We start from the raw sequence: 13,620 nt of genomic DNA on the forward strand, positions 1-13,620 counted from the left end.
AGGATGATGGAAAAAAGGAAAGAGATAAACATGAGCAAGAAGGAAGAAATATGGTGAGATTAAAGAAGAGAGAGGGAGAAAAAGAATGAATGAATTAGTCTAGCATATCTAAGAGCAAGCTATCTTATGGCACAAACAAATACAATAATCATCATCCTCATCCCAATTCATTCTTATTTTGAGAAAAGGTAATTTGTGGCATCCAAAAATAGCGGTTAAGTGCTAATTTAACTTTTTGTCATATTACAGCTATCTTCTTTGCTAAAACCATTTTTTCCCTCCATTTAAATGAAATCAAAGGAGACAGCTTTCATCTCAGAAAGACAGGCATCACAGATGAAGTATAAACTTAGAGAAAACAGACCTGATGAAAAGTGATCCTTCATCACTATCAACAGTACTAAAATACAGCAGCTTTCCTCACAAACACATTTAACCCCAAAAGATTTGTGCTGTTTTACTCCCAACACAATAACTGCATATTCTTCCCACATGCCTACTGAAACGCAAAAGAGAGTAAATGTTCATCGAACTACACAGGTATCCACCAAACCAACATAGAATCAATTGTCACCTAATGTTCATTACAGCACATACACGTTTCCAGCTTTCTTTTGTTGAATTTTGTGAAAACATGAAAATATGATGCAATTTGTCACAGGTTTGATGTATGGGCTAATTTCAGAGAACCAAAGAATCCCGAAGACAATAGACAAGAGAATTGCAGAAACTCTTCTCCCTTAGAAATCTAGCAAAACAAATTACTCAGTGAAAGTAAAAGTGGATCAGTAAGACACAAGAATGATTGCTGACATGTTATTATGTGGATAATAGCTGATCCTTAGATAATGGCACCGAATAGAATAGTATTTAAAATTATTAGTAGATCATTAGATATCCACAGTTATCTTTAATAATACTAAGAAACGAACTTCTCCTGTCTGCTATACCTCAATGAGTTTGCATCCATTATATTAAGTACAACGTCAGACTCACAAGACCTCAAATAAACAGTATTCATTAGACAGAGGAAGACTGCTACTATCACATCCAGTGCTGTGGTTACAGAAATAGTTTATTGTAAAAGAATTAGAATATCTTTAGGTTAATGCTAACTATTTGTATTAAGCATAAAAGCTTGCTGTAGCATAAACAGATTGCATACAATAAAAATGGAATTAAATACCACCTTCTCTGTATTCAAGCTTTTTAAATCTCAAGCAACTCAATTTCCTAGTTGATTTTTAGACTACTCAGTATACTAAAAGCACCAGAATAACACCATAAAAGATGAAAAACGATGTTTTCATCTTCTGCAATAAAAGCAGTGGGAGAACAATTAAAATTCTTTTTTGTATGCTTTTGTTGTTTTTAATCTTGTGCTCATTTTAATCAATCAAAACGAGACAGCATGGTACGCAGTGACTTCTAAACCGTAACACTATCAGACACCATGAAAAGAGAAGAGTAAATGCAAGAAGAACCTAATTTTTAGGGCAGATCAGAGGAGATGAATAGTTATGTTCCCTTCACAGCCTAAATAACCTACCAACCAGAAGGAGACACTAAGATGTCTTGAGGCTTACTGAGTGTACCTACACCAAACATTAATGGATATTCAGGAACTTAAAGAGGATAGCGATACTTGCAGAGAAACCAAATATCTTTTAAGTGACTTATACAGTATTAAAGTTATCGGTTAAAATGTTTTTTTTTTTTTCTTTTTAAAGTTAAGATTTCTATGACTTTGTTTTAATACAGATTTTGTATAGGAAATATTACAGATAAACAGAACTATATAACCTTCTGGCTTTTGAGCTATTTTCATGTTCTATCACAAATATCATAAACATTTTCTAAATCTTCTCAGTGCCAGCCAATAGTAATAACAGTGAGATCTATGTTACTATTAAGTCCCAGCTGAATAAATTACACTGAAACAGAAATAGCACAGCAAAGAATAGGTAGTTATACCACCTCACAGAAGCAGGGCTGTGTTCAGTCAGGGCTACCAACAGTTTCAGAGCATACAGGGGTACTGGGTCTGGAGCCATCAGGATATTCTCATACCTGAAGGAAAAGAGTGAAGCAACATTTTAAAAACACACAATCAAGAGCTGCGTGTTAATAAATTGATAACATTATGAATACAACATTTTCAAATATCATAATAACCACAATAGAAAAACAATGCTAGAAATTTCACAAAATAATAAAGCAAGACCAACTTAGAAGCAGGATTTAAAAGCAGCTTTAGATTAACTTTTAAAACAGTGTTAATAAAAGAACAAATGAGTTTTTCCACATGGAGATAACCAAGCCTGACAGTATTAGCCAGAAGATTCACTGGGAGCTCAAAAAGACCATCAATCAATGCACATATGATTAAGAGCTACATTTTGCTTAAATATTGATTTTTCCTCTACTATTTTACTTGCAGAACGTTTGCATTGAATTCCATATTTTATTGCAAATTTAATTCAATATTGTTTTAACTACAGCATACTTCCATTACCCAAAACAGAACAACACAAAAATAACATTTACTCGGAGCTACGGTATTCAAGATAAAACTACAAGAAAAACATCTACAAAACATTTCAAAATATCATCTCCTGGATACCTTGGTGTTATGTTACAACGTGATGGAAAAATACAATGATAACAGCGAAGTCCTTGACTGTAGTAAATGAGGACAAGCCCAAACACAGCTGCCATTGATGCAGAAACAGAGAAAACAAAGCTGCCTACCTTAGGAAGACCTCAGGTAGGCAGGGAGCTCCACAAGATACCCTCACTGCCACTGCCAAAGCTTAAATGAGGTCTGGGAAGGGGTGGATCCTGGCTCCACACCTTCCAGTCACTCAGGTGCACTGCTTGCACCCTAGCTCTCCTGGGTTGGCCCTGCCTTCCTATTACATGCACAATCACTGGTCCAGGCCGTGACTTAACATTTCTGCTTCACTGGGTAAAGGAAAGGGAAACAGGCTGCCAATAAACAAAATGGACCTTGCTGTTGTTTCCAGTTTTGCAGTGATACTTATTCAACAAACAAGATTACTTTTATCTCTTTAAAATCATAATATATCTGGAGGGTAAGAGGATACAGTGATGGAAGAGAGAGAAGTCAGCATAAAGGAGACAGATGCAACCACATCAAAACTTGAAAGTCTGTGATTATAAGTAGAACTACTCTAAACATGTGGAAGCTAACAGAAAAAGAAGCATAAATGTATTGATTTGTAAGAGAAAAACATGAAGAATTATTCAAATAATAACAAAATCATGATTTGTTGGAAAGTATGGTGGAATATCATATTTTGTGCACCAAAATGTTTTCCCAACATTTTTCTTTACTTGGGTTCTGGAGAAGGAGGAAATGTAAAAATCAAGGAAATCAATGAGAAACGTATTTCATATGTTGACATTCCTCATCATGGCTAAACTGAGGAACTTGTATCACCTGTCACCATGTTGTCACGTACTTTCTATGGTGAGACAGCTCTTCCGCGGAGCAAAGGTCCCCTCTTTGCACCTCAGCACTCTGATTTGTACAGGAAAGAAATCTAGAAGGTTAGATGAGATGTGGTACTTTCTGGCCCCATCTCTCATCAGGACAACTCTAAGACAAGAAGGGTGAAGCACTCTAGCTCCACATTCTTGATGCAGCCTGTGGGAGTTCTGTCAGAGAGGCAAATATTCCCATACAAGCACACAGCCTACAAGCAATGTAAATACACTTGCTTTTGTGTTGTTGTTTTTTAATAAACATACCGATATTTTCCCTAAATGGAGTCCACTTTAACAACTTTTAAGCCATCTGTGTATTCCATTTGAGAGAGATTACTACTACGCTGCATGCTTAGAATCATTAATTCCCTGGAGTTCAAAAAATAAGACTTATTTTTCCCTTTTACATCTAACTGTTATTCTATTCTACTCTGTTATGTATATGTGCCCCGAAGATAACATTAGAAAAAATACAGAAGGTGCCACGATTTAACAAACCAAGTACCACCTGAGAAAACATAGATTACCAAAATGAATGTCTTAGCAATTAATGTAAACACATTTCCTGAATAAAGGTCATTATCAAGTACAAATACATGAGTCTATTGTGAAAGGAAAACATTCTGTGCTATGAAGACTTTGTTAAATGAATGAGTTCATCCAATGATTTTCCTGACACTTCAAAATGCAAACTCATTGAGTAACAGCAGTTTCAAAGAGTTCTCCAAACAATATGTACTGCACCACAAAGAGTTATTTAGTTATTCTTCCCCGCAAGTGACAAGTGGACCTAAAGACTGTAAAATACGGATTCTCTTAAGCTCTTAAAAAGGACTAAATGTTTTATCTACACATTATATCAAATATCCAATATTTTGTATTTGCAGAATTGGCTTCACAGTCTGCTTAGAACAAGACACATAATCCTTAAAATGAAATAAAACCTTTTTTTTAAAAAAATAAATAAATACATTCCTTTCCTGACATTGTCTCAAACTAACTGCGTTTAAAAAGTAGGAAAATTAATAACTAAATGAGAGAGAGAGATGGCGTTGGAATTTTTGATTTTAAAAGAATATGGATCTGAAATAGAAAATAAATGAGGAAAATACTTTCTATAGAATGAAGTTTCCTTTTGGTTACAGGATGCTCAGCAAAATCACACTATTTTATTTGAACAAAACCTTGTGAGGAAGTTAATCTTCTGATCTTCAAATGTACAAATATTCCATGGAAGAACTATCTTATTGATTGTGCAAAGATGTGGGAAATTATGATCACAATTTACACTCATGCAGAGTGACCAAAATTTTTACATTTAAACAAATTACATTGTTAAGCTTAGATGCCCCTCAGTGGCTCTCAGATCTTAAAAAGCAGGACTCCACAGAGTGCCCATGAACAGCCATTGCGCTCCTCCCCTTGTCTTTTGACTGCTTTCCAGCTGAGTCACATTCTATCACATCCTTTATCCAAGAACAGAAAATCTGAACAACTTCAGAGAACACCTTTTCAGTCTCTAAACACAGGCTATCACTCTCTTTACCTCCTATCCCAGAGTCTTCATGCAACTCCTACTTTTTGAGGTAAACCTTTATGTTATATCTTTAACCATAAGTCTGAGTCTAATCCTACACGTTCCTCTGTAGTTTGAAGCCAGTGCCTTTTGTATTCAGATAAAAACTCTTTTAAGAACTGTAGACCATACAAGGATTCATTCTTACCTCCCATAAATATTTTCTGATCCATACCTAGAACACCGTTGAACTTATCTTTAGTATCTTCTTGACATTCAAAGCAGCTGATTTAAACTCTTGGTCTCCTAATTTCTCTCAATTCAGTTTTGAGACTGTCAAATCAAAACTGAGTTTTCTCTTCACAGGAAATCCATTAGTGTTTCTATGCTTTTTGTTTCAAGGGTGCTTTCTTGCACTGACTACCTGCTCCCCAAAGCTGAATGCATTCACTGAGCATTAGCTCAACATACAAGTTCAATTATACAACGCTAGTTAATTTTTTTCTGAATTATATATTCTTTTACTGAGCTCCTTAACTAGAGTAAAATTTGTTTGTAACTAGCTCCAATATACTTCAATTATCATAACCTTAAATATTTTAAGGTAACCTCAAAATGTTTTTCAACTACAAGTATCATCATCTCCACTGGTGACATAAAGGAACTGATAAAGGAAATATTTAAAGAAGCTTGTAAGCAAGATTCTGAGCTACTCCAAGACCCTTTTTTACACATCTACAGTACACACCCAAAGATACATCACAGCTGAATTCTCCAAAGTGCAACAGCACTTAGATTCAGACTGGGAATGTCTGCCACCCAATTGAGCTAATGAGCAGAGGAAACAGCAGTACACTGCCTGTTTTCTTTCTAGTTTGCAGTTAGGATGACCCCTCCCTCAGTTCAATGAGAAAACATTTTATAAGATGGGCATGTCTTCAAAGGGCAAGTTTCAAAGCAGAGAACTTGGTCTTGTTTGACTCAAAGACTCTTCCCAGTCTGAAGAATATTATCTGTCAGCTTTTAATAATGCACAAAACTCTATTCTTTAATAATATTTCTACTTTCCATTGTAATCCATATTAATAAATGCCATGTTTTTGAGTGGAAGGTGTGAAAATAAACTTCCCTATACATGTCTACGATTTCCTTCCCATTCTCTCTCACAAAGGAAACATTACACATCTTGCATGTACTGAACTTTAGTCCTCTGACTGTAAGAATGTGAGTGAATTAGCAAGGGACAGCCTCATTTACAGGAAAGGCACCAAGTTTTTGATCATAATCCAGCATCCATTCCTCCACCCTTCCACCACTCACTTAATGTAAGGGTGGGGAACAATTTTCTCATTTAGGGCAGCTAAGTATTGACAGCTACTAACTTCTGAGGACCACACATTAAAAAACACTGTAATGTTATCCTGGAATAGTGTGTAAGATGACTGATGGCTCATCTTCACTGTACTCATCCTATGTCTGTGATTTCTCTCCCTCTACTGAGATGTTAGCAGCTCAAAGTATACACACAAACAACATACAGAGCTCTCTTTATGCATACCTGCAAGTCATTTTGAAATGACAGGCCTCATTTTACTGCATGCCATATAAATCAAATTCAAGGTCACAGTTGGCCTATAGGCCGTAGTTTTGTGGACTGGGGTAGAGTTTTATTCCTGCTTGGGGCAGCAGGAAGGGCAGTAATTTAGAGGCAATAAACTTTGAGTGAATCATGGAGGATTAATCATGTTCTTTTCCCTTTTCCAAAGTTATAAGCCATTCCATATGACCTCTAAACATCTTCCAGGAGGGCATGGTATCGAAAATATAGATGTTATTGGGATATTCCAATTTCATCAGTTGAACAGGGAGAATATATTTAAACCACAGCTAGGGAAACTTGCTTCACTACAAGGGTAGCCAGAGGCACAGTATCACCAAGATGCGAAAATGAGTGTCAGACAGAAACTGCGTTGTGTTCTATACAACCAAGTACTGAATAAACCTAGGAGAGAGACGCTGCTGAGCAGAGAACTCTGACAGTAGTTAAAAGCCATTCCTCTTTTTCATTTTGCCACTTAAACACAAAACTGGCACTTAAAACAAATACGCTGTCCAAATGGATTGAATATCAAGTTTTCTCCCAAGTGAAACAGCAATATTATACTTACTGAGGCAACAATGAATCTCTAATGAGAGACAGAAGCTTCCTGTTTGAGTTGAAGCTCTCCTCTTTCTCCTCAGCCATGGCCTTGTGGTTTAAGAGTAGTGATGTGGTTTCTGAGAGCAGCCGCAAACTGAAGAGTCTCCATTCCACTTGAAAATAAAAGGTGCCAAGAATGTGACCACACTGAAGTTTAATTAAAACAAAATGTGGAATTTCTGGAAACTGTAGATGATGTGGCCATAGACTTACCATTCTGACTGTGGACCAAAGAAACTAGTGGTGGGAGGATACAGCCTTCGACCTAAAAGAGAATAAAAAAAATCTGGCTTAGATTATTCATTTTACTGACAGAGCCCTTAATCAAAGAGGTGAATAATCATAGAAAACCATCAATAATCACGCTTATAAAGAGACAAAATAATTTTTTCCCTGCTAAGCTGTTGTAAAGTTACAGACAGTAAAGTACTTACACAGAAAACAATAGTGAGCTTGGTAGAATTTACTGAGAGTGAACTTTAATTTACAATATCAGATTCGGTGCAGTTGTTAAAAAAAAAAAAAGAAAAAAAAAAAGTGTGGGAATATCTACTAGAAACTAGAAATCAAGTGGAGAGAAGAAGAAATATCAAGCAGGGCCAGTGGCGCAATGGATAACGCGTCTGACTACGGATCAGAAGATTGTAGGTTCGACTCCTGCCTGGCTCGGCTGCTCATTTTGCCCAGAGATGCAGTCATGGAAGCCTCATCTGTGGAGACACTCAAGGTCAGGCTGGAGCAGACACTGAGTAACCTGATACAGCTGTACGTGTCCACGTTCCCACTGCAGTGGAGTTGGACTATATGACCCTTGAGGGTCTCATTCAACCCAAACATTTCCATATGACTACAATGTCAAGACATTCACTGTGATAACTTAGACCTGATCCTTCATCTAGGACAGCGTTTAGATAAGTAAAAAGCCATAATATGAAGAAAACTGTTTATTGTACTTCTGGGGGCCTGAAGCAAAATTCAGAAGCAAAAGAAAAGAAATATTATGGAAAATACCACCAATTAATTCTGTTAAATCTAGACAGAGATAATTTGAAAGGATACTTCCTAAATTCTCGAGGAGAGCCAGTTTCCCCTGCTTTGCAGAAGTATGAAGTTTATAATCAAAATACAGACCCCTCACTGCTCATTAATTATCAGTTTAGATATTTAGCTGATATTGGATTGGGAAGGTAAGCATCATGGGTACACAGCTTACATTTGGAATTATTTATACAAATAAAATTACTAGATAGGCTTTTACTATACCACAAATAGGACTTGGTGCAATTTATAGCTTCTAATTCCCTACGTGTTCTGATTTATTGACTAAACTCTAGAAAATACAACTCCAGAGTTACGCAGCTACCATAAAGAAGAACTTAGAGAAGCTTAAAACATAATGAAAAGGGGTTACTAAATGAAATTAGACTCCAGTCAGCAGTAACTATAGCCATTCTAGTTAATTATTTCATTGTTAGTTGGTGGTCTCTGGCAAATGAATCTCTGGCTTTAAATGATTCATTTAGTCTCTGGCTTTTTTTCACTTTTGAAAAATCTACTAAAAGATTATGTATTTTCAGGAAGAGGTAAAGGTCTCTGCTTGAGGTATGGCAATCAATCTTCACTTGCAAACACAGATAGCCTTTGTAGCCATATAAGTAATAGTGTAGAGTATATGTAGCCTCAATGCTTTTGTAACACATTATCATTTTGAAATATTTCCTGGTCCTTCCAGTTTACATGTAATGAGATAAAAAAATAAAACTTCATTGCACTCCAGCAGATCCATTAGTATAGGTTTCTAAACTGCTTTGCAAACAGTGATTTATCATTTATATAACAAACCCGTGAGGCAAAAAACGTATACACTTCAGGTCATTTAATCCAAAAACCTGTTCAACCTACTGCAAAGCTTCTCAAATGAAAAGGTTAATTTAAGCAGTAAACTAGAAAAGAAAAGCAAAAGAGCATCTCTAATCTGTCTGAAGCTATATACAAATGTGGAATGTTAAAAATCATTTAGCAGCAGCATTAACTCAGAATTACAGATTAAGATGGCAGTACACAGCAGTATGATATAACTTTAATTTCTGTGAACTTTGGTTTTCATCCAGTTTTAACAGTAGTCTTTCTACACAAATCACAGACTTGAAGAATGGAAGGGGTTGGAAGGGATCTCTGGAGATCATCTTCTAGTCCAAGCCCCTGCTAAAGCAGGTTCCCTACAGTAGGCCTCACTGGAAAATGTCCAGGCAGGTTTTGAATACTTTCAGAGAAGGAGACTCCACAGCTTCTTTGGGCAGCCCGTTCTCTGTTACCCTCACAGTAAAGAAGTTATTACTCATGTTTAGGTGGAACTTCCTGTGTTCATGTCCAATGCTGTTTTCCTGTCACTCTTGACACCTGCACTTTAGATATTTATAAAAGCTGATAAATGATCCCCTCTCAGTCTTCTCCTGGCAGAACAGCCCCAGGATCTCCCAGCCTTTCCTCAAAAGGCGGATGCTCCAGGTACCTCACCATCTCTGTGGCCTATTACTGGACCATCTCCCTAAGTTCCCCATCTTTCTTGAACAGAGGAGCCAAGAACTAGACACAGTGCTCCAGATGTGGCCTCACTGGGGTAGAGTAGAGGGGGAGGACTACCTCCGTCAACCTAACATAGTAAAGCCATTATGTTTTCGAAGATAAATATATTTTAACTGTCATTGTAAAGAACACTCTTTAGGTCTTAAATAATTCTAGTAGCTTTTTCTGACCTTTCAATAACACAAAACCCATTCTTGGCAAATAAACAGTTCAGACTGGTATTCTCCATACCAGGTTTTTGTTTCAAGTCAGTTTGCTGCAGGGGCATTATTTCTACAGAAAAATTATTTAGTGATGCAAGAGCACACCAGAACATACATGATGAAGGGACTACTAAATTGTATATTAACATCAAGTTCAGCTTTATACTTCCTAACTCTGCAGCCCCAGTCTACTCTTCATGTCATTCAGGTCACTGAGTTTGTTGAGTGTTTGGTTTTTTTTTTGTTGTGAGCTAGAGTGTAAAAAAGAAAAACATAATATTGTATCCGGTACATAAAGATCATTTTAATAAACGAATCAGCAAATTGCACGAGTTTCTGGAAGCTTTGTGTAAGAAGCATGCTATTACTCTTTTGATACTCTTAAAGAGATTCAAACAAAGAACACTCAAGCAAGGATTCATTTTTTCTTCTTTGAAATGGCTTCTGACACATATTTGGAGTTGAATCTCCCTGTAAGTGAAGGTATTCAGATATTTTTCTAACTTTCTAAGCTGAAGCTGTAACAGCACTTTTACATTTAATACAGTTTACTAACCCCTCTGATAAATTTGCCCAATCCTATCTAAAATGTATTCATACTCCTAGCACATGCAATCCCTACAGCACAGAATTCCATACCTCGACTGCGCCTTATGAAAAGGCACTTATTTATTTAAAAACATCTGTCTAGTTACCTAATTTGATACCCAGTAGAAAATCATTAATAGTTATTTTGAATTCATCTTTCTCATTCCATTCATTAATTTTTACACTCCTCCTTTCACTTACAAGCTAAAAGTCGAAGTTCCTTTCTATTCAATCCTGCCCTGCATCACCAAGATGTACTTTTTCCATGTTCCCTTTGAGAATAATTGACCACAACTGTATTCAACATCCAAGATCTGAAGGCACGATGGACTTGCCCTGGCGCAGTGATGTTTTCTGCTTTTCTCTCTGGTCTTTTGCCAGTCACTTCTAATAATCTAGCTATCTTCCCGATTATGGATGAGCATTAAGTCACCGTTCTCATAGAAAAAAAAAAAAAAAAAACTACGCTAAAAAATAGAATAGTTACAAGTAGTTTAGATCCTGACATCATGTATGCATAACATTCCTTATATGCGTTGCTTGACATTTATCAGTATTGAATTGCATGTCATTATGTTACCTTTCCACTCAGTATTTTGAAATCCTTTGCAACTCTTCTGTCAGTTTTACTTTTCACTACTGCAAATAATGTAGCAACATCAGGCAGCTCTCTCACCTCACAACTCATGCCCTTCTCTTTATTGCTTATAAATAGCATGTGCTGTAACATACCTAAATTTTTAAAAGTAATCTCTACTTCGTCAGAAGATAAGAGGGAAGGTTTAATGGTGGATTTTAAGAGTCTTTGGTGCATAAAACAATTAAATTGCACTGTATTGCTATCTTGCATTTCAGTATCATATTTAGTACATTACTTTTCTCCCTTAGCTTGTTGCAGCTATATTGCTTTCAGGCAACCTTTCCCCTGTCTTGAGGCATGGGTCCATGTGTCTTCCCTACCCCATTTAGTCAGCGAATCAGGCTGAACTGGCCTCAGATCACTGACAGATCTGTAGGAAGCAAAGTACAATTTTAACAGAAATTCTTCTGCAAAGTCTCCATATTTCCTTATTTCTGAAAAGAAAGTTGAGCCACATTTTCATAAGTATTCTAAGTTTTCATAAGTACTGTAAGTTTTCATTAAGTATTCAGCCACTGCTGTAAGAAGGTTTGCAAGAGACAACTGTGATTGCAGTCTTTTTGTCTTCACTGTTCAAACTATGTTAGACACACATGACTTGCATACCAAACAAATGTTCTTACTTTGTTAGTAACAAAGAAACATCACCTCAGCTTTTCCTCAGCCTCACCAAATGAAGTCCAAGCCCCACAGATATCCAGAAAAGAGCAGTTATAACTCTGCAAGGGCCTGCAGCAGAAGGATCCAGTGTTAGCACAGTTTATGGAAAGTACCCTATGACAGTATATTCCACATCCAACAGGGTTGTGTAGTCAGCAAGGTTGAATTCACACAACGTATACACACAATCACTGTGTGTTAATGAACAAGCATACCATCAATCTTAACTGTTATCACTTGCAACTTAGGGTATGCTTAGATGTGAAGCTTAACCCTCTTCTCAGTGCCAGTTGCCTCAATACAGTTGACATTACCAGCCTAAAAAAAGTCTCTCATTTGCTTACAACTGAGCTTTAGAGATCTTCAGGTCAGTGTTTACAGACAAAACATTGACTTTTGGTGTAACTTTGGGTGGACTGAAAGGGCAAGCAGGTTTAAAGCCCTGTCCAGTTCTGAACCATGCTGTTCTCAGGTGAAAATCAGATCCAGGAATTAATTTACAAGAAGAAACTATGTTATCCATTCCATGAAGCTACCCTACTCAAACTAGCAATAAATTAAATACAATATCTTCACAGAGTTTTCTAGAGGTCAGTTATCCCTTCCAGTATGCAGGTTTAATTTACAACTACTGGCCAACATCCCCTAATCCACAATTCAAGTTAAATGCAGCAAAGCAAAGACTATCAACGTCCCAAACCTTTGTTCCAGTCACATGTAAGACCCACAACAACTAACATCATCTTGACATTTATTCTCATTAAAATTCCACATACAAAGTTGCTGCGGAGATTGACCATGGGATTAGGATCATGCTGCCTTCAGACTTCTTTAAGCACCTGCTGGAGGGCACAGCATGATTCTCAATGTTTTTTTTTTAATATTCCCAGAAATCTCTCAGAATGTAATAAAAACAATCTAATGAATGTTAGAATGAATTGGGGAGAAGGATGACATTTCTGCAATTTTATTATTTTGAAAAGTCTTCAGAAATCCAGAATATTTATTGAGATCTTTTCCTTTTTTTAATTTTTTTTTTTCTTTTTCTTTTTTTAACTTCAGGGAAGAGACAGCTCTGACTGATTGACTCAATACGTCAATTAGTACAGAACTGGTTTCACACACAAGAAAAAGCCTCATGTCATGTGGATTAGCTTAATGGACAGAAAGCCACATGGGGTGTACATTTTTAATCTACTTCAAAAGGGAAAGTGATTGATGAAATGCTGTATAATATGTCCATACAGTTATGCCCTACACTGACAAAATTAAGGTGTCAGTAGTTAGATGAGAACAGCTTGTGGATGAAGAACAACACATTGATGCTGAATCAAGAAAAGACTAAGACGAGCAGAGAAAAGCACTCGCTGAAGTTTCAATCCCCCGTGTTGTCATCTTTGGTGAAAATAATAACTCTTATATTGTCAGTCAGCAGATTTCCATGTCACACTGCTTTTCCCTTGACTTCTCATCAAGCAAATCATCAGGCTTATGGTGCTTTTATTTAGGCTCAGTTTTTAAAAATAGGTTCTAAAACCTTCCGGAGGAGAATCACTGCTGACAACTTTTGCCTAAACTACAGGATAACTTTTGTGATTCAGGTAAGAGATTATCTGTGCAGTATATAGAGCATTCTTGTGAGCTAGTTAAGAGTATTGGAAGGACTCCCACAGAAACCAGATGGCTGCTGTCACAAACCTCATCACTGTTCAAAGAG

The 13,620-nt window shown here is 36.6% G+C and overlaps 1 protein-coding gene and 1 non-coding gene across 4 annotated transcripts in view; one reads left to right on the forward strand and one right to left on the reverse strand.

Annotated features, from left to right (window-relative positions):
• ULK4 (unc-51 like kinase 4) overlaps nucleotides 1–13,620 on the reverse strand; it is a 191,263-nt gene that overhangs the window by 114,545 nt on the left and 63,098 nt on the right. For all 3 annotated transcript variants that reach the window (XR_001553160.2, XM_015854094.2, XM_015854095.2), the window contains 3 exons: nucleotides 7,440–7,491; nucleotides 7,195–7,339; nucleotides 1,978–2,070 (listed from right to left, as the gene is read on the reverse strand). Coding sequence is in view for 2 of the 3 variants with exons in the window: in XM_015854094.2 (XP_015709580.1) it covers nucleotides 1,978–2,070; nucleotides 7,195–7,339; nucleotides 7,440–7,491 (290 nt within the window). In the remaining variant the exon portion in view is untranslated. The remainder of the gene's footprint in view (nucleotides 1–1,977; nucleotides 2,071–7,194; nucleotides 7,340–7,439; nucleotides 7,492–13,620) is intronic.
• Nucleotides 7,823–7,895, forward strand: TRNAR-ACG. The gene has a single exon. It is a non-coding gene; the product is annotated as a tRNA-Arg (tRNA).

The sequence above is a fragment of the Coturnix japonica genome, chromosome 2 (assembly GCF_001577835.2).
Source record: "Coturnix japonica isolate 7356 chromosome 2, Coturnix japonica 2.1, whole genome shotgun sequence".
In the NCBI taxonomy this organism is placed as follows: Eukaryota; Metazoa; Chordata; class Aves; order Galliformes; family Phasianidae; genus Coturnix; species Coturnix japonica.